At 38.9% G+C, this 24,096-nt stretch overlaps 2 protein-coding genes across 5 annotated transcripts in view; one reads left to right on the forward strand and one right to left on the reverse strand.

Moving 5' to 3' along the window:
- Positions 1-9,421, reverse strand: part of LOC126380624 (ralA-binding protein 1) — a 21,711-nt gene extending 12,290 nt beyond the window's left edge. Inside the window, exons 1-3 of the mRNA XM_050030160.1 lie at positions 9,247-9,421; positions 6,914-7,046; positions 6,212-6,413 (exon numbers count right to left, since the gene is read on the reverse strand). Coding sequence (XP_049886117.1) covers positions 6,212-6,413; positions 6,914-7,046; positions 9,247-9,331 — 420 coding nt within the window. The 5' untranslated portion in view covers positions 9,332-9,421. The remainder of the gene's footprint in view (positions 1-6,211; positions 6,414-6,913; positions 7,047-9,246) is intronic.
- LOC126380627 (golgin subfamily A member 5) lies at positions 5,675-22,973 on the forward strand. Of its 4 annotated transcripts, none has more exons than XM_050030167.1 (9): positions 5,675-5,974; positions 9,944-10,333; positions 10,509-10,784; positions 11,269-11,482; positions 13,547-13,822; positions 19,406-19,598; positions 20,257-20,541; positions 21,244-21,426; positions 22,337-22,973. In XM_050030167.1, exons 2-9 carry the CDS (start codon positions 9,967-9,969, stop codon positions 22,439-22,441), a joined length of 1,899 nt encoding a protein of 632 aa, XP_049886124.1. In that variant the 5' UTR covers positions 5,675-5,974; positions 9,944-9,966; the 3' UTR covers positions 22,442-22,973. The 4 variants fall into 4 exon arrangements, with proteins under 4 accessions (XP_049886124.1, XP_049886122.1, XP_049886125.1 ...); XM_050030165.1 differs by lacking the exon at positions 5,675-5,974 and adding an exon at positions 9,715-9,826; XM_050030168.1 differs by lacking the exon at positions 5,675-5,974 and adding an exon at positions 9,725-9,833 and having other exon boundaries at positions 21,244-21,437.
- The last annotated feature ends 1,123 nt before the right edge of the window (positions 22,974-24,096 follow it).

The following is a 24,096-nucleotide window of genomic DNA, read 5'->3' on the forward strand; positions in this document are numbered from 1 at the left end:
TGCCGGTTTTATTAACTCTACCAGCGCCCTGGGCGAGATTTGCAACTGTAATTCAAACCCATACGAAAAAAGAGAAAGCATGTAATGAAAAAAAAACATAATTATTTATTATAAAAAATAACCACTTATTAGAAAAAAACTAATACAATTTTACTATTCTGGCCTTTCTATCGGCTCTCTTTTGCAGGCTGCGACGCCCCTTTTATCTGGCGCCCTGCTCGATCGCCCAACCGCGCCCCACCCTAACACCGCTACTGAATAACTATACTCCTAAATACAGACAGAATTTGTGAATTTTTGAATTTGCGGTGGCGGACTGAATTGACTGTTCCGTTGTGAGGCATTGGATTGACATCCATGTTTCACACTAGGTTTTGTCGTGTTGATTTAATATGTGTTTACTAACATAGTACAAGTCAAGGGACTTGTCCTTGTTTATTTCGGACTTTTGTACATCTATCTTCATCCATAACACAAAAGTCCAAAATAAAGTTTTATTTATTTATTTATTTAAATACATATATTATCAGACTACGTCCTGATAAGGTCGTTTGAACACGTGGACTTGAAGGATAATAGGAATACGTAAGCGGTATATAAGGCGAAGGTTGTTAGCATGTGGATATGTATAGAAAATGAATGAAAGTAGACTTACGAAAAAGATTTATGATACGGGTGTAATTAGTAAGTACGGAAGAGGAAGGTGTAGTCGTATATACATAAACATAAACAGCCTATATACGGCCCACTGTTGGGCACAAGCCTCCCCTCAATCAACCGGAGGGGGTATGGAGCATACTCCACCACGCTGCTCCAATGCGGGTTGGTGGAGGTGTTTTTTACAGCTAATAGCCGGGACCAACGGCTTAACGTGCCCTCCGAAGTACGGCATCATCTTACTTTTTCGGACAATCAGGTGATTCAAGCCTGAAAAGTCTTTACCAAACAAAGGACAGTCTCACAAAGTGATTTCGACAATGTTTCCATCGGGAATCGAACCCGGACCTCCAGATCGTGAGCCTAACGCTCTAACCACTAGACCACGGAGGCTGTTGGTCGTATATACCACGATCAGATTCAGGATGTTTTAAAGAAAGGTCAGGTCAAGAGTATTCTAAACCGGGGAGCATGCATGAAATCTTTTATGAGAAAGTAATGTGTCAGGATCGTGGTAAGTGGACATCCGTGGTCTCTGCCTAACCCTACGGGAAATAGGTGTGAACTTATGTATGTATGTAGATAGAAGCATGGTATAAGAATACCAGGGGGGCTACCGTCTAAGACGAAGCCGATTCAGATTGGAGCAAATCGAACATCGATTTGATTTTGTCGTAACGCGTAAGTAGCCAAGATGGCGATCCCCGATTCGTGACGTCACAGGAAGTTCGGCAGGCCGATTGAACGAATGATTTCAGCAGGTATGCTCAATCCTATGACAAGCCGCGATTGCTAGCCCATTGATGACGTAAGTGAAGAATTACTAGTCAGTAATTCACTTAATTTTCAATAATAAAATTCGCGTCCTTGGAATGTTGGAGATACCAATTGAATGGTAACACTTACGTCATCAATGGGCTAGCAATCGCGGCTTGTCATAGGATTGAGCATACCTGCTAAAATTACTAATATTTGTCACGTATACAAAAATCATTAAAACTGTACGTAAATCTGTTACTAAAAGTACCAAATTTCCTTGCAAAGTAAATTACAAACATTGGACATGGGTAATTTATTTTTTGCGAAATGGCAACGCAGGGTCGGATGACGTCAGCTGGGCTACCCTTGAAAATGCTAGCTATCAGTTCTGAGCATACCTGCGGGAAAGAGTCGCGTGCTTACAGTGAAGCACGCGACTCTTTCTCGCCGCGACAGAGATCGTCTGTCTCTTTCTGTGCAGTGCTGTGAGAGAGTGTCGGGTGACGTAGGTTGAGGCGAGAAAGAGTCGCGCGCTTACGGTGCTAAGCCCGCAGGTCTTATACGACCATTATTATTCAGGGCTGGCAGAGGGATGCCTATAAGGACGTACCTACATTAAAAAAAGGTTTAGTATATGACCTTTGATGATGTTTGGTTTGTGGTGCCGTGATTGTTACTTGTCGTGTATAACTTTTAAATAAATAAATAAATGAATGAATAAATAAGTACGATGATGATCGGTATCGTCAATTTGAACCGGCGTGCGTGTATGAAGCGATTGATGAATGTGGAGGAAGCAAGACAAGTGTGTCAGGATCGAAGCAAATGGAATTCTATAGCCTGTGCTTACCCCGGTGGGAAATATTCGTGAGTTTATGTATGTATCGTTATTTTTTGGTGGCTGAAAATGGCGATATCTTAAGATATCGTACGAGTGAGGAACAAACCGTTTTAACCGTTTTTTTTTTAATTAAAATCATACATACGAGAATGCTCCCCTAAACCGTTTTAACTGATATTTTTTCGGTTATTCAAACCCTGGGCCAAAGTGCTTTCTATTAGTGTCAACGCCATTACAATAGAAATAAATTATATGGGATTGAAGTTAATTTTCATTCTATTCTTCTGGCGCTAATAGAAAGTACCTACTTTGACTACGCCCTCTCTCTAGGAACTTGTGATTCTAGCCACCCCGATAAGAATTATAGACATAAGTTACATATATACCAATAATATATGCCTTTGAAATAGAAGAAAGTCTAAAGTTACTCAAAATAAAGAGTGTTTTCCCGTTTCTATTCAGTTGAGTTGGAGTTCTTTATATCATCTTTATACTTATTTTAATTTTAAAAAATAATTAGTTGCCTATAGGTAGCAATACGATTTGCAGTTTTTGAGAAATGCGTGTACAAACTAGGGAATTCAATCCCAACTCGAGATCGGAAATTCGAAATCCCGCGGGGTCGAAAATATCAATCCCACGAGATCCCGAAATTCTCGTCTAGTTCATAAAAAAATGTAAAGTTAAGATGGCTGAAAACCAAAGACCTTGTATAGAATAGACGGAGCATATTTAAGACGAAAGAAAAACATAGGTTTTGTCTTTCGCACTCATGTGAGCCGTCATAAGTTAAAAAGAGATAAACATACTATCGTCGTAACGTCTTTTGTACTCGTGTAGCGGGTTTGTTATAGAAACGTACCTATAGTATATGTTTTTGTATCAGAACCACTAGTGCCGTTCCATGTCTTTATCGACATTATTATTGGCTAAATATTTCATGTTAGTCCAAGATCTAAAAAAATATACATTACAAATTGAATGATTAATTAAATACAGAAATAACGACCTAGTATCCATACCTGGGTGGGTAGAACCACAAGTAAATTAGTTTAAATTGATACCTATTTGTACCCTGATAGAAAGATACCTAAGAAGAACCGTACGTTGCGGTGACAGATTCAGAACCACTTATTCAACGTAATTATCATGGACAAACTTGTTAAAGGTCAATTTATCATTTTTGAATCTATGTCATTTCGCAAGGTGTTATGGCCGAGGAGGTCGAGGACGGTCCATCTAGTCCACATATACTATAGTATCATTTTAATACGACATTGCGGCCACCCTTTGGTTGCTATAAATCACATACCTACCCTTTTATAAAAAATAAATACACGTTTTTCATTGACTTGACCGGAAATCGAATCGGCTCTCGATACAAGAAGTAGACGACCTTCTAGTATATTTCGGGGATTATCTCAATGCGATTAAAGAATAAAAGCAAATACTTCTTTATAAGATTTTTATTCAATATAGTTAGAATACAATGACTACGAAGCACTGAACAATTCCGACTTTTGGTGATAAAAAAAAAATATATTTCCTCTTGTTCACTTTCTTTAGAAGTGTATAGTGTCGGCTCTGGTCGTTATAACTTTACCTGCAAGAATGGCACATATTAACGTGGAGCACACAAATACACAAGCATTGCATGTTTACACATTGCACATAGAAGGAATGATCACAGGTAATTACAAAAATAGTTATTCATACTAATTATTTATAGAAGGAATAATCACAGGTAATTACCAAAATAGTTATTCATACTAATTATTTTGTGCAATAGAGAATATTTGTATTGTATTGAAATATTTTTTCCATGCTAATGTAGAATACAAAAACGAAATAGCTGCAAATTTATCTATAAACTTATAACTAAACTTAAACTCACCTTATGTGAGATATGTGAGTGAATATTGTTGGTACTGCATCTCTATGTAATATTTTTGTTTGGTATCCTGCTCGATAGAAAGCAAGATACATCGAAATGTAATTAGCACAGGCTTAAATAAGGAGAAGGCGTCCTTCAGAAGAGAGAATTATCTCGTTTCATGGTCTGAATCTAATTGTTTCTTAATTTCTTGTTTCGTAAATTAGGATATTTAGGAAATCTGGAAAATACAATATCTTTATGTAATCTTCATCCAAATCGGAAACAGGTCGAAAAATAAATTAAACGTGAATAGAATAACGCAACATGTAGATGTTACATTCAAACATAATATTATGTTATCGATATCAAAGGACAACACTACTTATAATACTTTGGGTACATGATCTGTCAAAGCTGATTAGCGTAAAATGTGAAATCAATTATTTGTACAAATGTGACGGCTTTGCTGAAAATATGCGTCTGCATCGTGTTTAGGGCTCAATAAACTTTACAAAAACCAGACCAGGTAATGTATTTCTTGCACACAAACATGTATTATGTGGTCGATAACTTACCCATGGTGAGACATTGTTTGATCGTTCTCCATTATAACACCCATTCTACTCACACAACCAATAGCTACGCAAGCCATGGTTCATAATGAATAACTATTTCACAGATTGTTTATATAAAAAGTTAAAATAATGTCCCAAAACACCAAAAAACTAACGGCAGGTTTGGTATCCAGCTGACTACCACAACATCTCAAAACGGTAAACACTGACGTTCTAGACAGCGGTGTTTGTCTATGTTTGTTTCTTTTTTCCACAGAGATTGTTGCCATAGGGAAGAAAGAGAGCTGTGATAGTTTGATCGTCACTCTAAAATATTATCCGTCTATTCTATACAAGGTCTTTGCTGAAAACGATGAAAACTGCTTGTTTGTGATACTGAATTTATTTAAAACAAAATATTTTGTTAAAAAAAGAAAAACAAGGTCCTTTATTCTTCAATATTACTAACTAAATAACTAAGTTTTCTTTGGAAATCAGCATAATCAAAACAAAAAGTATAACTTAAGGAGATTCACCCTATCCCGTCAATCGAATGGGACCTCGTCATATTATGCTTTGGAATTGATCCCGAGAAATTAGGCGAGATCTCGCGAGATCGGGCATTGCATTCCCTAGTACAAATATAAATACATTGGCAAACATGGAAGCATTACTAAATATTAAGGAAGCAAGATAAATGAATTATAGAATTCCATAGTCTCTGCTTACCCCGGTGATAATAGATGGGACTTTATGTATTTATAAAACACTAGTACTCACTTCTGTATCAGATACGCAGCACTCAATTACTTGTATCACTTTAAATAATATAAAACTATAAACCTTGTATGCGAATGCATTTGTTACAGTCTTGTGGCCTGATTGCTCTCAGTGCTAGGACTGTGACAAAAATAACTACTGCAAATTGGTCTATAGAAGCTGCCATTCAAGCACTCGACGGTCAGCAAATTGTACCTTACTGTTATTTGCACTCGGGGGCATACAGACGGAAAACATATTTGGATTTGCATGCACGTATTCTGTCAAATAAATAACGAGTTCTAAATTTAACATGTCTGTTTTAGAATCTTTGCCGTCAATTTTTATTTAAAGTGTTTAAGTAAAGTGATAGGCAACTTCTTTCGTCGTTAAGAAGTAAGATTGAATTTGGTGATGCTTTTAATGGTATTTTATTCTCGTATCCTCCTGGAATCACTTCACATGTGTAGCTGTCTGTCGCGTCGTGCCTGACGGTGCCTGCCATACCACGGCTATGATGATATCATGGTGAGACCGTTCATCTAATCTATATCATCCTACTGCTTGGAGAAGTCCTCCCCTTCCACTTCGAAGTTTTCGTGGTCTTGTTTGTGCGCACTCCGGTCAACACCGTGAAGGCCGTCACACCATGTCTTTCGGGGTCTGTCACGACGCTTATACCTGAGGTACCCAATGCTCGAACACATGCGCTCAATGCTCCGAGTACAATCGACTGTTGAAAGTAATCATTATTTTTTTACCAACCTTATCTTTTTCTTTCAGTTTCTCACGCTTCTCCTTCTCTTTCTTTTCCTTCTCCCTCTCCTTTTCCTTCTTCTTGTCGCTCATTTCTTTCTGCTTGGCCGCATCTTCTAAAACCTTCTCTTTGTCCCGCGACTTTTCCCGTTTCTCCTTACTTTTCGTTGGGAATTTGAAGGACTTCGTCTTTTTCGACTTTGACGGACTTCTGGCAAAGTTAAGAATAAAATAAGTCAATAGTTAAAATAATAATTGTGTGGTATTTGAAACGAATTCGTTTCGTATACAGCCTAGGGCAGGGCAGTTAAAGGGCAGGGCAATAAATAAATTGTATGTCTATTTTAATATGTATTGCTTATAATAACCTAGTTAGTGGGTTTTTCGCTTTTACACTCAAGTGGTCCATTATGAATGCTGTTGTTGACAATGTAAGCCAACCTAACTCCCTGCTGAAGCTCAGAAGCCTCCTGGAGGTTTCTCAGGCCTCCCTGCCCTTTGAGGATTTGTACCAGTATTGCTTTTTAATTGTAAAAATAATACCGTGTTGTGAGGAGTTTATTGCGCAACTCCTTCTCGGCAATAACATGGTTCGTGGTGGTGGTAGAGTATAGCCAAACTAATGTAGAATTTTAACCTTCAATAAGTGAACCTACATTGAAAATAGTCAGTTTTTTCAATAGTGATAATTTGGCAAGATAAAGTGCTAACTTTGTATCCGTGTCTTCTTCGGGAGAACTCTCTCCTTCTAAGGCAGCATATCCCCTGTCTTTCTTCTCTTTCTTGTCCTTGCGTCGTCCAAGGAGATCCTTCTTGCTAGGCTTTTCATGTTCACCTTCACTGACTGGAACATATTGATAGTGTAAGTATAATATAATTAACTATAATTATACACCTCTCTAATATGTAACCTTTTGATATTAACAATCATAAGAAATAATAATGTTCGACAACAGTATATCTATTTATCTCAGAGAAAAACTGTCTCTCAAGATATAAAAAACTCCTACAGCAATATTACACATTTTACAAACTTTATTGTCTTTCAAAACAGCCAAAAAAATTTTGTATAAACCATACCTGTACCTAGATTTTTTTGATGTTAAGTAGAATATTTATGTGATTAAACAAATAGCTTTTTTAATCCCATAATCCCATCTATTACTCATAATATGTGTGTCCTCAAAATCAAATATTCAGTTATTACTATAAAGACCATTACAAACTTGAGGGGTCTGAGTTTGTTTGGACCAGATCAGACTTAGATCTCTTGATCATCTAAATTCAATGTGACAAAGTTATGACTATTCCTACTTACTATTTGTAAATTATATCGTGTTTTTAATTAAAAAAAGGTTGTATTTGTCGTTGTATTTAAAAAATTACAAACAGTTATACTTGTATACTAATAAGGACTTCAACTGTGCTACGCCATACGGTCGCCACACTGGTCTCTTTCAAATGTATACTGTGAGCATGATCATATAATAATATAAGTAATAAAATAATAAGTAAAGATTCACAGACAATGTTGTTGACTCATTAAAATGGAGTTGTGTGATCTTCTTCTATCGTGTGGGTTGTGAGGTGGATTACCAACCGCATCAACCCTGGTGTCACGGTTATTATTGAGCCGCCTTAGGCCCCTGACATGACTCATGTGACGACTACATACTTACATCAGTAAGTAGTAACCGGGACCAACGGCTTAACGTGCCTTCCGAAGCACGGATCATCTTACTTTTTGGACAATCAGCTGATCAGTCTGTAATGTCCTAACCAAACTAGGGATCACAAAGTGATTTTTGTGATTTGTCCCCACCGGGATTCGAACCCGGGACCTCCGGATCGTGAGCACAACGCTCAACCACTGGACCACGGAGGCCGTTATATTATAAATATTATTAAATAAATGCAAAAGTGTGTATGCAACGCTTTCGCTTTAAGTACTCAATTGATCATCATAAACTTGGCGTGCACATCATCAGGGGTATAGAACATACTAAAAGAGTGTGTGGCATGAGTAGGAAAGCTTGTCCAATATATTTTTTTGCCATAAATTGAAACTCTTGCAGTTGCAGTTGTCAGCTTAGAATGACTGGTTTAAATCACAAAAGTCATAATATACATAACAATAGCTAAAGTATGTACATTGCTGCATTGCAAAAATGATTCATACCTCTGTTATTGTTACTATTTGGAGCAATAGAGAATGTTTGTATATGTAACATACTAAAAAGTAGAAAAATAAGATGGTATGCAAATTATTAAACATAGACTCAAAGAGAAAAAAGCATACCCTCGACAAGTTACAGTGTACATTCAATTGATAACTTACTGGATTTCAAACACTAATCATAAGTCATGCAATGCCAAAATGTAGGAGTAGGTAAATGTAGGTAGGAGTGGCACACTTGTACCAATCTCTTTTTCTATAGCCAATCTGGCTTATCAGGCATTAACAACTATTCCCTGATAGTTACTTCTTCAATATATTATGTAAGATTTTATGTTTGGTCCCGTGATGAATTATATTTTCCAAATTTACAGTTAGTTATAGTTAGATCAAAGACTACTTCACTTAAATAACTCCTGAAATGACTTATGTACCCTTCTGCACCAAATATATATAAGTTTTAGTTATAATGTTATAACCAAAACATAAAATACTGTTCCATTTTGCTCATCTGATTGTTTCATAAAGCTTTTACATTTTCTTGTGAAACAAGTTTATTTTGGTAGATATTTATATGAATTTTAACATCAATATGAATGTATTTAAAAACGTGAGCAAGAAAACAAGATGCACCAACATCAAAGTACATGTGTATACTTTAGGCTTGGTTAGTCATTATGACTGGACACACATTTTTTTCATACTAATGTAGGTATTAGTGGGAAGGCCGCAAACAGTTATTAGTATAAGGCTATATAGTAATTCAGCTATTACGGTCTTTGTGATAAATGAAAGGTTATAAGAGTATAATAAAAATCTTACTAGTTAATTCATACAGAAGGAAAAACATGAACTATAAAATACTTACAGTCACTTTCATTACTTTTACGTCCAGATTCAGAGGCATAAAGTCCAGGAAAGTCTTTTTCTACATCGGGACTTTCAAAATCCATAATTTGTGTTTATTTTCTAGTTTATTTTAGATTTTATTAACAATATCAAGTACAAACAGCAAGTAGCTCTGACACTTTTGACAGTTTTTTGACAGCTGCTGTTTGATTAATTAGTTAGTTTTAATTATTAAAAGGCAAAAGGGATATTTAGTACAGTCTTACTAAGATACTTTGAAGTTTAGAGATTGAAAATATTGAAATTACTGCATTTCTCTCTTATTTTTTTCTGAGAGTTTAATTTTCTGATAGGTGCGCACACAATCATTGATGTTGTTTTATCGCACTAGTGTGAATGTTTATTTTATCGCGATATCATGCTACGTCTAGTGCAAATGAAAGGGGCAGTGCTGCCAACTATAACATTGTTTATGTCATGTTTACGTGTCAAAACAACTTGTCAAGTGTTGGCCAACAAGAACCCAAGTAAAACTGTCATGGAATCTGTGAATAAATAAATTCAAGAATTATCATTTGAGCTCAGTTTCCTTATGTTTAGTACGTGGTAAAAGCAGTTTAAATAGATTAGCTTATGGAAACTTTTATCTGTTGTTAATTTACCGGCAAACATGTACATTGTTCAACAAAAATATTATCAGTATATTTTCTTTTCAGGAATAAAAACTAAATCATAGTAAATGGCATGGTTCGCGGATCTCGCCGGCAAGGCCGAAAATCTGCTTATCAATTTTGACGAGCAGACCGGCGCGGCCCTGCGTAACCATAATGTGGTAAAACAAAAAAAACATGATCGTCACGAAACTTCTCACCCCGACCATTCTGCCTGGAACCAGAAAAAGCGGACCACATCTCGCTCCCTCAAAACAGTCCCTCACAGGAAGTCATCTCCGGTAGCACCGCCACCTTCGACTGTCCAAGTCAAAGAAATATCTCCAAGACATAAATCTCCAACAAGAAAACTTTACAGCCTTCATCATTGCCCGAGGACATTGGTGGGTGATTTGAAAGATCATGATATGGAAACATATGGATATAAGCCAAAAAGTATGCATCTATTCTTCTATCTTCATAACTATTATGAATGTTGTATATCATATAATATTAAATTAAAATTAAATGTTAAAATTATATAACATTATAATAATTTATCTTGTATTACTATAATTTACCTTTAGCAGTTGTAAAAAACCGCAGTGATACCTTGATTGTTTATTTTCAGGATTATTGCCAACAGAAATAGAGAAGCAGAGTACTGAATGTTTAACATACAGGGTAGAGACAGTGGCAATTGAAAATTCTATGTTGAAAAATGAACTGAATGTGACAAACAGAGAAATTAAGGAGTTATTAGATAGGCTACACAGGACTGAGGATGGTGAGGCTGGTGAACCTGTAGAGAGTTGTGAACCTGTTGTAGAGAGTTCTGGGACCACTGTAGAGAGTCCTGGTACAGGAGTTGATAGTACTGACACTATTGTAGATAATAGTGCTGAAGGTATTTAGAGTCATTAATATATTTGAGTGTATATTTAGGAGTTACTTTTAATTGCTTAATTATTTTAGCAAAGCTTATGATAAATTATTCAAATGGCACTAGAAGAATTTATAACTTTTTATAATGCATATTTTTCACTAACAAGTAAATTATTTTTTTAAAGGCTGTGTATAAGTCAATTTTTAGCTCATATAATAGAAGTAATCATGTATTTTTCTATACTTTTAATGTTAAGTTGAAAGCTGATACTTTATTTTATTGTAATCATTAGCACAAAACTGAATTTGTTTTTACAGTACAGATGATAAATGGCCAATACTGTTGAGTCACAAGTACTATCATATACAGTTTTGATCCCTGTCCTACTAATACTATTTTCCATTTCTTGAGACATAAATCCAAATTGACAAATAAGCTAATGTAACACGGTCCTAAACTGTATCAACATCATACTCTTTTTATTCTGTACAATGATATGTTTCAGAATTGGGAAAAACAAACACAAAGTTGGAACATACAGAGATCAACTATCGAAAAGCTAGTGTGGACAAGGAGTCGCTGTTGCTTCAGTTGGAACAACTGAAGTCTCAGCTCAACAACATCACTACAAACGACATTACAAGATATAAAGAGCAAAAAAGAGAGTTTGAAACTGAAATTGCTGTTCTTAGAGAGAGGAATAAGGACTTGGAGGAATTGTTAGTATCTCTAATTATTACTTTCCTTTTTCTCTTTTAAACTGTGCTTTGTATTGTTGAATTTCCTGTTTACCAATTTTCTTTGCATTATGTGCATACATAAGTTTATCATCTCTATGTTCTGTATGCAGGTTCAGTTATGATTACTTATTTGTTTTTAAAGTTAAATAATGTAAAGAAAGTGCTACTTAGCATCAAAATCAGAAGTCAGAAGAAACGGAACTCATTATCAATAAATTGTTAAAATAAGATTTATTAGATAATGCACTTTATATACTTAAATATACTATGAAATGGCGTGCGTGTATGAAACGATTGATGAAGCTTCCTTCCGGAAGCAAGAGAAGTAGGTATGTCAGGATAGAAACGTATGAAATTTCATCATCTCTGGCAGACTGGGGTGAGCTGAGACTGTGGTACTTCTGCTAAAATTGGCATTACTCATTTTAAGAAGAAAGAAAGAAAGATAATTTATATGCTTAAACATGAGTATGGAGATTGTAAATGTTTGGAAAGATAATGGAAGTCATACAAGCACAGGGTAAAAAGTATGTTAGCGGCCAAGGATAAAGAAATAAAGGCTCAAAGTTATTATATAATTAATCCCGTCTGCTGCGAAAGACAAGAATGATGAATATAGATTAATCAACTCATGCGTTGCGAAGTAAATTCTTTTAATTTATTACTTTCTTTTGCTATGCGTGCTTGGTAGCGTGTACCACTGCGATTTGTTGCATATTCATCTAAGCCTATATTTATGATAGCAAGAGTTTTATAGCTATTGTGTTTTATAACTATATGTGAGATAATCTGGGAGCATATTTCATAAAACTTACAATTGTAAATTACAGTCGATGCCCATTTCGGAGTGAGTGATTAGAAATAGTTTGAAGCTGTGTATTAGTTACGCATTGAACGTCAAATTGTTGTTGTAATTTACAATTGTAGATAAGGTTTATGAAACAGGCCCATGGCAGGAGTGGCCTCTCACCGAATGTAACTCCTGTGTGCGCAAAATGTCCTTTCGAAAATGATTTATCGATCTATTTGGGCGATGATGAGGTGTTAATTCTGTCGCCACGCGGTTCATCATATTCATTTTAAGAAAAATATCAAGAGTGTCTGTGGATTACCTTATTCGTGACTTGTGTTATGCTAACCCGATGCGAACGTGATTTTATGTGTGTGTATAGGAATTAAAGTTATGTATTATGTTTGAGCTTGTTTTGAGGAATAACTTGCATGAAGCGATTGTTGTGATTTTGGAGCTGTGGTAGCCCAATTGGTAGAACGCTTGTCTCTCACTTTGAGGTCGCAGGTTCAATTCCAGCACAGGCCTAAACCGATGATTGTCGAATTTGATTTCGAATTCATGTTAGGATCATAAATGATTATCACATGCTCAGCGGTGAAGGGAAACATCGTGAGGAAACCCACATTCCCGAGAAATGCATTTTCGGAGGTATGTGACCTAACCTGTATTGGGCTGGTGTTGGAAGGTCAGTCAGGCAGTCGTTTCTGTTAAAAGCCGGTCCTGTAACAAATGGGATAATGCTAGGGAGATGATGATGATGACTAGTATTAGGTATATACTTTATTTATCGAAAGAAAAAAGAACATAATGAATAATAAATATAGACAGGGAGCTGTGGATGTATATTATTATACCATACACCTCTAACTACCCCTTTGGGGATATAGGTGTGGTGCATTTCATCATCATCATCAGCCCATTAACGTCCCCACTGCTGGGGCACGGGCCTTCCCTATGGATGGATAGGGAGATCGGGCCTTAAACCATCACGCGGGCCCAGTGCGGATTGATGGTTATTAACGACTGCTAATGCAGCCGGGACCAACGGCTTAACGTACCTTCCGAAGCACGGAGGAGCTCGAGATGAAAACTTTTTTTTTGTGGTCACCCATCCTATGACCGGCCTTTGCGAATGTTGCTTCAACAATCGCAGACCGACCGCGTTTACCGCTGCGCCACCGAGCTCCTCATGGTGCATTTATGTTATATCTTTTATTTATAATAAACAAAAAAATATATTTACATTTCAGGGTTAAACTACTCAAAGAAAAAAGCAGGGAAAAGGACAATGAATACTCCAAAATGGATAACGATTTGCGACACGCTCATTCCACAATTAACGTTTTACAAGGTGACTTGGGCCGGTCCAATGGGGAGTGTAAACGTTTGGAGAGAGAGTGGGAGTCATACAAGCACAGGGTTAAAAGTATGCTAGCGGCCAAGGACAAGGAAATAAAGGCCCTACAACAAGGTGTGAACTTCACTGAAGATACTAAAATACTAATGGAGCAGATAGAGCATTTAAAGTGAGTATCAAAGGGTCATGTCTTTATTATTATATATTCACCTCAGAAACACTGGTGTCAGGTGGTGCCTGGTGCCACGATAGAAAAAGTTACTTCCAAAATAGTTTGACATTTCATTAGGTAAAGGATGATGATTTGTCGGTCCGGGTTTGATTTACGACGGGATTTTGCGAAATCACTTTGTGAGACTTTCCTTTGTTTGGACTTTGCAGGCTTGAAACCCCTGATTGTCCGAAAAACTAACAAGATTCCATGCTTCGGAAGGCACGATAAAACCGTTCGCGTTGGTCCCAGCTATTAGTCTTAAAAAATACCTCCACCAACCTGCAATGGAGCAGCGTGGTGGAGTATGCTCCATACCCCCTCCAGTTGATAGATGGGAGGCCAGTGCGCATTAGTGGGACGTATTTATGTTTTTTTTGACGTGACCTATTGTAGATTTGCCACAGATGGTATTAATTACTTGGCCGGAATTTTATGTTATGTGTAAAGTATGATGACCAGAAATATGTGAGAGGTGGTCTAAACCAGTAATTGACAAGAACTCAAAATCCTATTTCTTCTAGAAGAGCCATCACAGAGACAATATGCTAGTTTCCAACTAGTCACTGTTACTTTTTACTAAACGTCAAAACACTAAATTACTATGGGATTTGTATGAAAAAGCACACTGTGACGTCATAAAAAAACTTATAAAATGTTGAATAAGTTAAATAGAGGTATAAAATGTTGAACTTAAATAAGTTAAATAGAGGTAGAAAAAAGAAAATGTTTTTCGTTAGTTTTAGATCTGCTTTTTTTTGTTAACAGAATATCATAATTTATCTTGAAGCTAGTACATGACCCAATTAATCCACACCAAAAGACCTTTCAAATACATATCGACACCCCAAACGAATAAAGGCGTAATAGCAAAACATCAATTTTACAGGAGAGCAAAAAAACACTAAAATCGTTATAGCTCTGTTGCTAATTATCCGAGAATATCGAAACATACATCAGCGTACGCATCAAAAAATAATGTATCCAGTGCATAATCAATGATTGTGTTCAAGTAACACATTTATGTAAAATAGCTGAAAAACCATTTTAAATTTTTATTCGTCTAAAGATATTGACATATTTTTTTTGTAAACGTTAACACGCCTTTATTCGTTTGAAATATATCAAGACACCTAAAGGTAATGTATCTTTACATGACTTATTGACTGCAAATGTCATCGACTGGCTGTTTCGTAACCGTGAATTACGCCTTTATTCGTCTAACTTTAGTAATTAACCTAGAGCGTATTCATTCAACACTACTTTTTTCGTCAGTTATAAAATAAAATATTATATCGTAAGATTATCTTACGATGAAAAAATAATGACAAGTTTTGTGTGAATAACGACGTCAAAATTAAAAAAAATTGTATTTAATATAAAAATATTAAAAATAATAGGCATAAACTACATAATTTGGTTTCCTTAAAACCTCATCCTATAAATTGTGATAAATTTTAGCCAAAAAAGAGTCCTCGTCATACTTTTTTCGCAAGATTAGTATGAAATACACTTATCATTGCCAGTTTTTGTTTCTGAGCACTGGGGACCATTAAAATTGAAGCAAAATAGTAATTTAATGATTGGTTTTATTCATTTAGACATCACAGATTTTTTCTATTTAGTTTTAATCATAATAAAAGCTCAAAACCTTTAAATAACAATCGGTCATTCCTCCACAAGGAACTAAATGAAACATAAATTCTTCTAGAGATCAATCTTAAACTTTTAGATAATTAAAAAAATATTTTTTATTGTACTTTAGGACTAGAAATAATTTCTTGATTGTGAAAAGAAATCTAAACATAAACATAAAGAGATTCACTCACAAAATAATTAACAATCATAGAAATCAATAGTAGTAACCAACGAATTAGTCATGTAACATAAAATCAACAATGTCTCATAAAAAAAACTTAAATATGTAGTTTTAAATCCTCTTCTTCTCAAACAAACATTTTCTTCATTTCAAACATTTACGAAAAATAAAATAATATTGAAAATCAATAAATGTGGTTATAAAAAAAATATAATTATGAACTATCTTCGTCGTCACTGGCCCTGATCGGTTGCTCTTGATCATCAGTGGAAAATAAAGTATTATAAAATAAAACCTTTGATAATGACTAGGGATACAAGCCGTTGACGTGGCCTCAGTCGCCGCCCGCGGAAACGGGCGTGGCACGTGGATGGGACACGGCGGGCGATAATCGCCCCTCCGTGAGCCCGATGGTAAGTCATGTCCGAGGTGCCGCCAGCGAGGTCGAGCCCACCGGGTGGTTCCCTGTTGGAGGAGGCCCAGTGAGCGCCCGTCAGCTGGCGGTGGTGTGAGTCCGGTGAAGCTGCTCCGTCGCCGGAGCAGCTGGCGTCAGTTGGGCTGGAGGGGGGGAGAGGACTGCTTCCACTGCCACTGGAAACGTCAACTCATCCCCCGGGGGTGGCCACGATCCTAACTACTCAACGGGGAGTAGTGGATGTGGGCAGCCCCGTTCCAGTCCGGTGTTGGTGTTCAGTGCCCACCGGTGAGTTGGCCCAGCAGTGATGCCAGGCCTCCCACGATGATGGGCACAGGGTCAATCCGGGAACGAATGGCGGCCAGTACGTTGTGGAGCAGCTGGATAGTCTGCTCCAGTACTTCCAGCTTCTCGCTGGAGGGGGCCGGTGGTATCTCCGCGCGGGGCTTCGCCTTCTTCCCCTTGGTAGGGGCGGCGACCGCTTGGTTCGGCGTCGGAGTTGGCGCTGGCTGCTGCTCGACGATGGTGGTGGCAGTGGGGGCCGGTTTTGCCCTTTTGCGGATGCGCTTAGGTCTCTGCGGCTTGGGCCCGGCTGGGCCGTTCGCCGCGGCCATAAGCGAGCTCCGCGCGGTCGGCTCGGTGTTGGGGTCCACTGTGGAGGCTGCTGATGGGATAGCTCCTCTCGCGCCGGTCATGGGCGCCGCACCCGCCTTGGTGTTACGCAGCTCGCGTAACTTGACCGGGCAGGAAGAGCTATTCGCCGGGTGTGTTCCCCCGCAGTTTACGCAGGTTGCCGGAACTTTCCGGGGGCGCAGGCACTCCTTGGCCGTTTTTCACCACAACGGACACAGGCGGCAGGGCGGTGGCAGTTATGGCTGCTATGCCGGAACTGCTGGCAGCGGTGGCACTGCGCTGCTCCTCTTCGTCCCCTCCACGCCTCGACCTTGACGCCGGGCATGCAGAGGAGCTCGGAGATCTCGTAGACACGCAGGAATCCCAGCGTCCTGCGGATCTCCGCGAAGAAGAGACAGCCTGTCCTTCCCTCGCGAGCCTGGATGGGGCGGATGTATTGGGGGTCGAAGCCGCGGGCGCGCAGCTCCTCCTCCAACTCAGCAACATCGGTGTCCATGGGCAGGCCACGAATGGCCAGCTTCAATGAGCGCTCCGCCGGTGGGGCGTACGCGAACCAGGAGAGTCCCGTGGCTCTCTCCAGGGTGGTGAGGTACCGCTGGTAGAGCCGGAACTCTTCCTCGGTCCTTCCTGTGGCCCAGCAACTCCCGCAGCTTGCGGAAGTGATGGTGCCAGTCAGGCAGCCGGTCGACCACGATGGGCGGGAGCTTCTTGCTCGCGGGTGCGAGCGGCGGCTGGAGTCGCGCGGGCTTTGGCGACGGTGTAGGCGCCGTCCGGAGGCGCGTGCGGCGGCGAATCCGGGTTGGTGTTGAGCACCGCTGCGTATGAGCGCGGCGGTGTTGTCTCCATGACCGGCTGGGGCGTGGAGAGCGGCGAAAAAGTGTTTGTTGCCGCGTATTGGCGCGGCGGTGTTGGAGAGTGCTGCGGGCGGCGTGGTCCTCACCACGGGCCGCGGTGGGATTCGTTCGGGCGGCGTCGTGGTTCTCTTTTCCGCGGCTCCTGCTCCCGGAAGTCGGGGCAGGGGCAGCGGGAACGGGGACAATCGAAGGCCTGTGTCGATGAGACGCGTCGGAGGCGGTGGTACGGTGGCGGCGAACGGCGTCGTGACGGCGCGGGTGCGCACGAAAGTGCGCGCCCGGCTCTTCGCTACGCCGGCAGTTGGGGGAGCCATACCTGGCTGCTCACCCCGTTGAGCTGTCTCAGTGCGAAGCCGAGCGGTCCGCCTGGCAGAGCACGCACTACCACTCCCTCCCCGGTGAGACCCGCTGGTGGGAGGCCGGGGGTTGGTAGGAGCGGTAGCGGTGATACCGTTGGAGCCGCGGGATTAGGAGGGTATTTTAATAAACCCCCCCCCCCCCCCCCCCTCCCTGCTTCTTCTCGTCTAAGGTCGCAGTATAGGTGGACGAAAAGATGGGCTTCCGAGCACTTGGTAAGACAGAGCGAGGCATTCGCCACTATACCGGGTAGTGGACGAGCGGTGCTTTGGCGGTAACATCAAAGTAAAATCGTATGTTAGTGTTCGTTAGTGTCATTACCGCGTAATTCATTCTCTATTTTTAAAGTAAGCGTACAATACGCTTTGCATAAAACTCAATGTGCAATGTATGATAACAATACTTTAAAAACTTGCAAGTTATATAAAATGGTAAACAGCATTACTCTCAAAACCTTAAGAATTTTATGTAATAACAGTATTTAACGATTTAGTCACGTATAAAAATGTATCTGAATAAAGAGGTTAATTTTAATACATCACTTCATGTTGTCTTTATTTCGCGTAAATTTATAATGCATTTTACAAATTCATTAAAATAAAGTGTAAAGTTGATTACGATATTTTACTTTCTCTTAAATTAAGCGAATAAAGGCGTAATGTTACTTACTTTTCTAAATGTTTAGTTTTCTAGACGAATAAAAGGGTTAAATTCACAGCCTCCTTTCTTCTACTAAATATATTTTCAATTTAAAACGCAACATACTGTAACATTTTTATTCGGACAATAAGTTGCTGGGGGATTTCGATAGAATAAAGTTGTACCTTGTAATATATTTTACAATTTTATCGATAAATTTACGAAAAAAATTCAGAGTGTGTGTTACGAAGAGTAGAGCCGGAATATGAAATAAAAAAAAAATCTCGCAAGTGACATTACGCCTTTATTCGTTTGGGGTGTCGATATGACTCGTTACTATTGGTGGTCTAGACCAGAATGTTCGTTCTCCTAGCATTAAAATTTTACAATAATGTTGTTTTGTGCAACAATTTAATAGTTCATTAGTATTTGACGCCTTTAAAATGTAAAGGATGTTTTAACTGACTGTACTCTCAGTGGTTTGAGCGTTGGGCTCACGATCCGGAGGTCCCGGGTTGAAAACCTGGTGGTGTATGTGTAAGTATGTCCCATATCACAAAAATCACTTTGTGATCGATCCCTAGTTTGGTTAGGACATTACAGGCTGATCACTTAATTGTCCGAAAGTAAGATAATCCGTGCTTCGAAGCCACGTTAAGCCGTTGGTCCCGGTTACTACTTACTGATCTAAGTATGTACATGAGCCATGTCAGGGGCCTGCGGCGGCCCAATAGTAACCCTGAAACCATGAGGGTTGGTAATCCACCTCACAACCCACACGATAGAAGAAGAGCCGACTGTAAATGTGTTGTTGTTTACCACAGGGAGGAGCGGGAAGTGTTGTCCGAGGCGGTAAACCGCGTCCGCGGCGAGTGCGGTGACATGAAGCAATATATGGAGACGTTAGAGAGCCGCCATAACGCGGCCGAGCGGGTTGTCATCGCGCTACGGGACGCGTTGAAGGACGAGCGCGCAGCGCGCACCAGGGCCGAGGCGCAGTGTAACTCTATTGCTAAGGTAAACAATACGGTATTTGACTGGGTCGACCTTTGATCACGTACATCGGTAGATGCACAGTTTCATAAAAAATATCAAAGAAAATATCGTGCCCGCGTCAATTCTGATGTATCTTACTTCCAGTATTTCGAAAAAGTTCTAACGTGTGTTACAGTTAAAAGAAATAAATCCATGTTAGGTTCGTTAAGACAGAAAGAATAAGGATAATTAAATAAAAACAAATGTGCATATTATTATTTTTATTGTTGCATATTATTAAATTTTAGTTTGAGGACATTATGAAATAATAATATGACAGATTTTTTTTTAAATGGAACATTTTAACATAACATAACGTAAAAATGGAACAACACAAATCCGAAAACAAATGTATTGGAAAATGAAGCCTAATGTATTAAAATTAAGCACACATTCGTTATAAAGAATAACACGAGTTACATTCTATTTGATGAGAACGAAGTTGTATTTTATTTTTATTCTTCCTTTGCCGTGACCGATAGCTATTTTCGAAAGTATTCCTCAAAATATGCAATTCATTTCATATTTTTCAACTTTCTTTCTTCTTGTTTTATCGATTATGGTAAACATTGTTGGGGTAGATAAAGTGAAAAATCGTAAGAGAAGATAATACTAACAGTACTGAAAATTTATTTTGCAGGAGCTAAAATCCATACAGATTGAGACGGGTCAGACAATTGCGAGTCTTCGTAACGCTTTGCGCGACAAAGAACAGGAATTGCTACGGGTTCGAGACAGTAGTACGTCCTGTGTTCGCACCTCCGACTCCAGTGCTCTGAACGTAGCAGATTATGACGTCAGCCAAGCCAGTGAAGATAGCGATAAACTGTACTTCCTCACCCAGAAGCTCGTCCAGAAGCAAGGCAAGATTGACTTGCTGATGGCCGACAATAATATGTTGAAAATTCAACTCGATAAACTGGAGGTAAATATTGCATACTTACATAAAATAATAAAAATGAACACGTAGTTCACAAATGAAGTTTGAAGATGATTTAACCGGTTACCAGCCCTTCGATTACGAAACTTCACAATATCTAATGTTCTTTTGATTTCCGGCCGTGAGGTTGTAAATTAGATATAAGCGTACACGCTAAATATAATAGCGCGTTATTACTTTTAGCGTGTAGGCTGTCTATGTCAAAAAATCGCGTTTCTTGTCGCGAAACGGCATAATCGTAATAGACTGCATTCGACGAGCAACGTCGAATAAATTAATTTGATTTTTGAATGTTATTGCTTTAAAGAAACTAATACAATGTGTTAGTGGCATCGTTCACATCGGCCCCTGACATGGCTCATGTAGCGATTACTCACTTACGTCAGTAAATAGTAACCGGGACCAATGGCTTAACGTGCCTTCTGTAGCACGGATCATCTTTCGGACAATCAGGTGATCAGCCTGTAATGTCCTAACCAAACTAGGGAGCACAAAGTGATTTTTGTGATATGTCCCCATCCGGATTCGAACCCGGGGCCTCAGGATTGTGAGTCCAACGCTCAACCACTGGACCACAGAGGCCTGTATTACGAGGTTATGTTAACAAAAATCACATCGGAATGTGATTTTTCAAAAAAGCGCTTCAGTGGTTTTCATTATAAGGCGCTGCCGTGTTTTTATTTACAGTCAAAACGCAAGTTAGACCAATCCGTTCGGGGGAATTCACACAGCGTGGTGCACGTTCAAGACGGGGATCGGACGCGGCGTGTGCACACGCTGCCCGTGTCCTCGGTGAGCAAGGCGTCGCGCTGGCTGGGGGGCCTGCTCCGGAGGTACCCCGTCTTCAGAGGGTTCATCTTCGCTTACATGGTACACCAAATGTAATTTACTTTATACAAACGAGGTATCTCGCCTAGTTTGATGGCTAATCGGCCAACCAGACCCCTTCGTTGCAGAATGCCCCTGGTAGCATAATGTTTTATCACGATCATTTTATCGATTGTGACGTTATATTTCGTTTTCTCGATTGGTGCTAACATGGCAAACTAAAAACATCATCTCGTACTGTCAAAATACCACAACGTGATATCGATGAACTCTAACATGACACCATATTTTGATCAGCAGGGCTAACATGTGCAACGTGAAAAAAATATCGATCGATTTAATAAATTTTGTCGAAATCAATAACTTTGCTTTTGACACATCTACGTTATATGTCCATACATATAGCACTTATATATTCAAATTCAAATTCAAAAATATCTTTATTCAGTAGGTAACATAGTTACACTTTGAATCGTCAATTTTTACATAACGAACGTCTCATCCGCCTAAAACTACCGCAGCTTCTCACAACCTGTATAGCCGGGGAAAAGAAGCTGCAAGAAAAACCTCGGCACATTGTATATATGTCACTTGTTATCTTTTATTGAGAAAAAAATTACCTTAGATTACAGTTTTTTGCTTTAAATTGACCTGGATTTGACAAAGGATTCAATACGAAAAGTATGTTGCCAAAAACAAAAATATTTTTGTTTACAAAATGGATACATCGGTTTCTCGACGTGATAAACGCTTATCGTGACGGTACACGGTAATTATAAATCGTGACAAGCATGTTAGGGAAAATGACAAACTTATCGATTTTGACAGAATTTATCGACTCGGTCGATAATTTTATCACGTTTCGTATGTTGGCCGTGCTGGTAACATAATGTCCCTTTCGTAGCTAGGGTTTGGGTTTTAAAATAATACAACAATAATATGTTGTTTTCAGATATGTCTTCACTTTTGGGTGCTTACTGTCCTACTCACAAGTACTCCCGAGAACACCAGCACCAAAGCATTTTACAAGCCACAGCTGGTAAACGGCGGCCACTAATAGCTTTAATTATTATAAGCAATCTAGAGGGATAGTATAATGACTAAGTTAAAATAAGTAGTTAATTACTATTAGGCGACTCAAATTTAAGCGTTACGCACATGTCACAACGTAAATTGGTCACAACACATAATGGTAACACGTTGTAAACGCATCTTATTTTACGAGAATTTTTATGTAAGCAAGTGTTGTTATATTTTAGTTGTAAAATTTTATCGTCTTGGCGGCATTAAATTTTGTAAGCATTGTATACTATGCACAATAATGGTTATTATACGCTATAATGTTGGTATTTTTCGAAATAGTGCAATATATTTGACTGCTGGTTTAGAATCGTTTAGGAATAATGTTTGTCGATATTTATTACATATTTACTTCTTCCTTTTAAAGGAGACGGTAAGCTCTACTTACAAGCAACTTTGTAATGTCTTTTAGTTTGTAGGTAAAGCTTACTTATATACAATAATGTTGGTAAGACTTGATTCAAGCAATAAAATGGTTGGTGAAAAAATATATCTAATATTTAATTTTCTACTGCAGTTTTATTGCCTTTTTGTAATAATATAAATGTATTTCAGCTATTTCTTATCACGTTCACTGTATAACTGAAAGTTAGATATGAATATGAATATTTTTTTCGATAATCACATTGGAATTTATGTATGTACAGTCATGAGTAATATAATGTACTCACTTTAGGACTCTGTCGCACTAACATATTTGACATTTAGTGACACTTACAGTTCAATTTGTCAAAAAAGTTAATGTGACATGGTACCAAAGTGTATACATATTAATGCTCGTGACCGTACATAGACACTGGCAAGAAAAAATGTGCCCCACATATGGGTCATGCACGTATGAGTTTCAAATTAATTGCCCCATATGTGGTTCATACACAGTGAATGTGTTAATATTATTTGTAGTAATGTCACATTCCCGACACGTCATACAAAAATCTTAGTGTGTGCAGCCTTACCCTGTGCGTGCGAGCGAGTTCGAAATTCCGCGCACGCTTCGAGTCCTCGGCGTACTTGACTCTGGAAAGGCATCCTCAGGGCTAAACCCCCTTGATATGGTATCTTCCGCCGCAACAAAAAACTCGACAGGATTGCTTAGTTTTATTAACAGAGTTTCTTTGACCACGTTACGGCTCCATTTTCAGACCCTGGACGTAATGTAGCACCAGAATGTTTGCTAAGACAACTCAAACGAATCCAAACTCCATGAGGTTGTGTTATTTAGAGTTCCTTTGACCACCATCTAGCTCTATAACATAACATCTTCTAGCTTCATCTTCAGACCCAGGTTATTATGTAGCACCATTCCGTTTATCTGATTTCGATAGTGTGAAATGCAAGAAACAGACAACATAAAAGTACATAAATTTACGTCCAATGCACTAACACAGAGGCAGTACCACGAGAGTTGCTGCCATCAAAAGTTCCAAAACTCACGCCCGTAATGGTTAGGGGTGGGCAGAGCCACGAGTAGTTAAAGACAACTCGCAGCCACTGTTGATACGAAGTCCTTAGATGGATATGATTCATCATCATAAGGTTTACCTTATGGTGACAAGGGATCAGCCTATCGATGTTAGAAAGAACACAATCCCTCTGTCGGATTTTACGACATGCCCGGGAAGGAGAACATGT

This window comes from Pectinophora gossypiella, chromosome Z, assembly GCF_024362695.1.
Source record: "Pectinophora gossypiella chromosome Z, ilPecGoss1.1, whole genome shotgun sequence".
Classification (NCBI taxonomy): Eukaryota; Metazoa; Arthropoda; class Insecta; order Lepidoptera; family Gelechiidae; genus Pectinophora; species Pectinophora gossypiella.

What these genes read in the sequence shown, in the direction of transcription:
- LOC126380627 (XM_050030167.1), top strand. Translation starts at nt 9,967, where the DNA reads ATGGCATGGTTCGCGGATCTCGCCGGCAAGGCCGAAAATCTGCTTATC. An exon ending in ATATGGATATAAGCCAAAAA is followed by an intron (nt 10,334 to 10,508) that starts GTATGCATCTAT and finishes GTTTATTTTCAG; the next exon opens with GATTATTGCCAACAGAAATA. An exon ending in AATAAGGACTTGGAGGAATT is followed by an intron (nt 11,483 to 13,546) that starts GTTAGTATCTCT and finishes TTTACATTTCAG; the next exon opens with GGTTAAACTACTCAAAGAAA.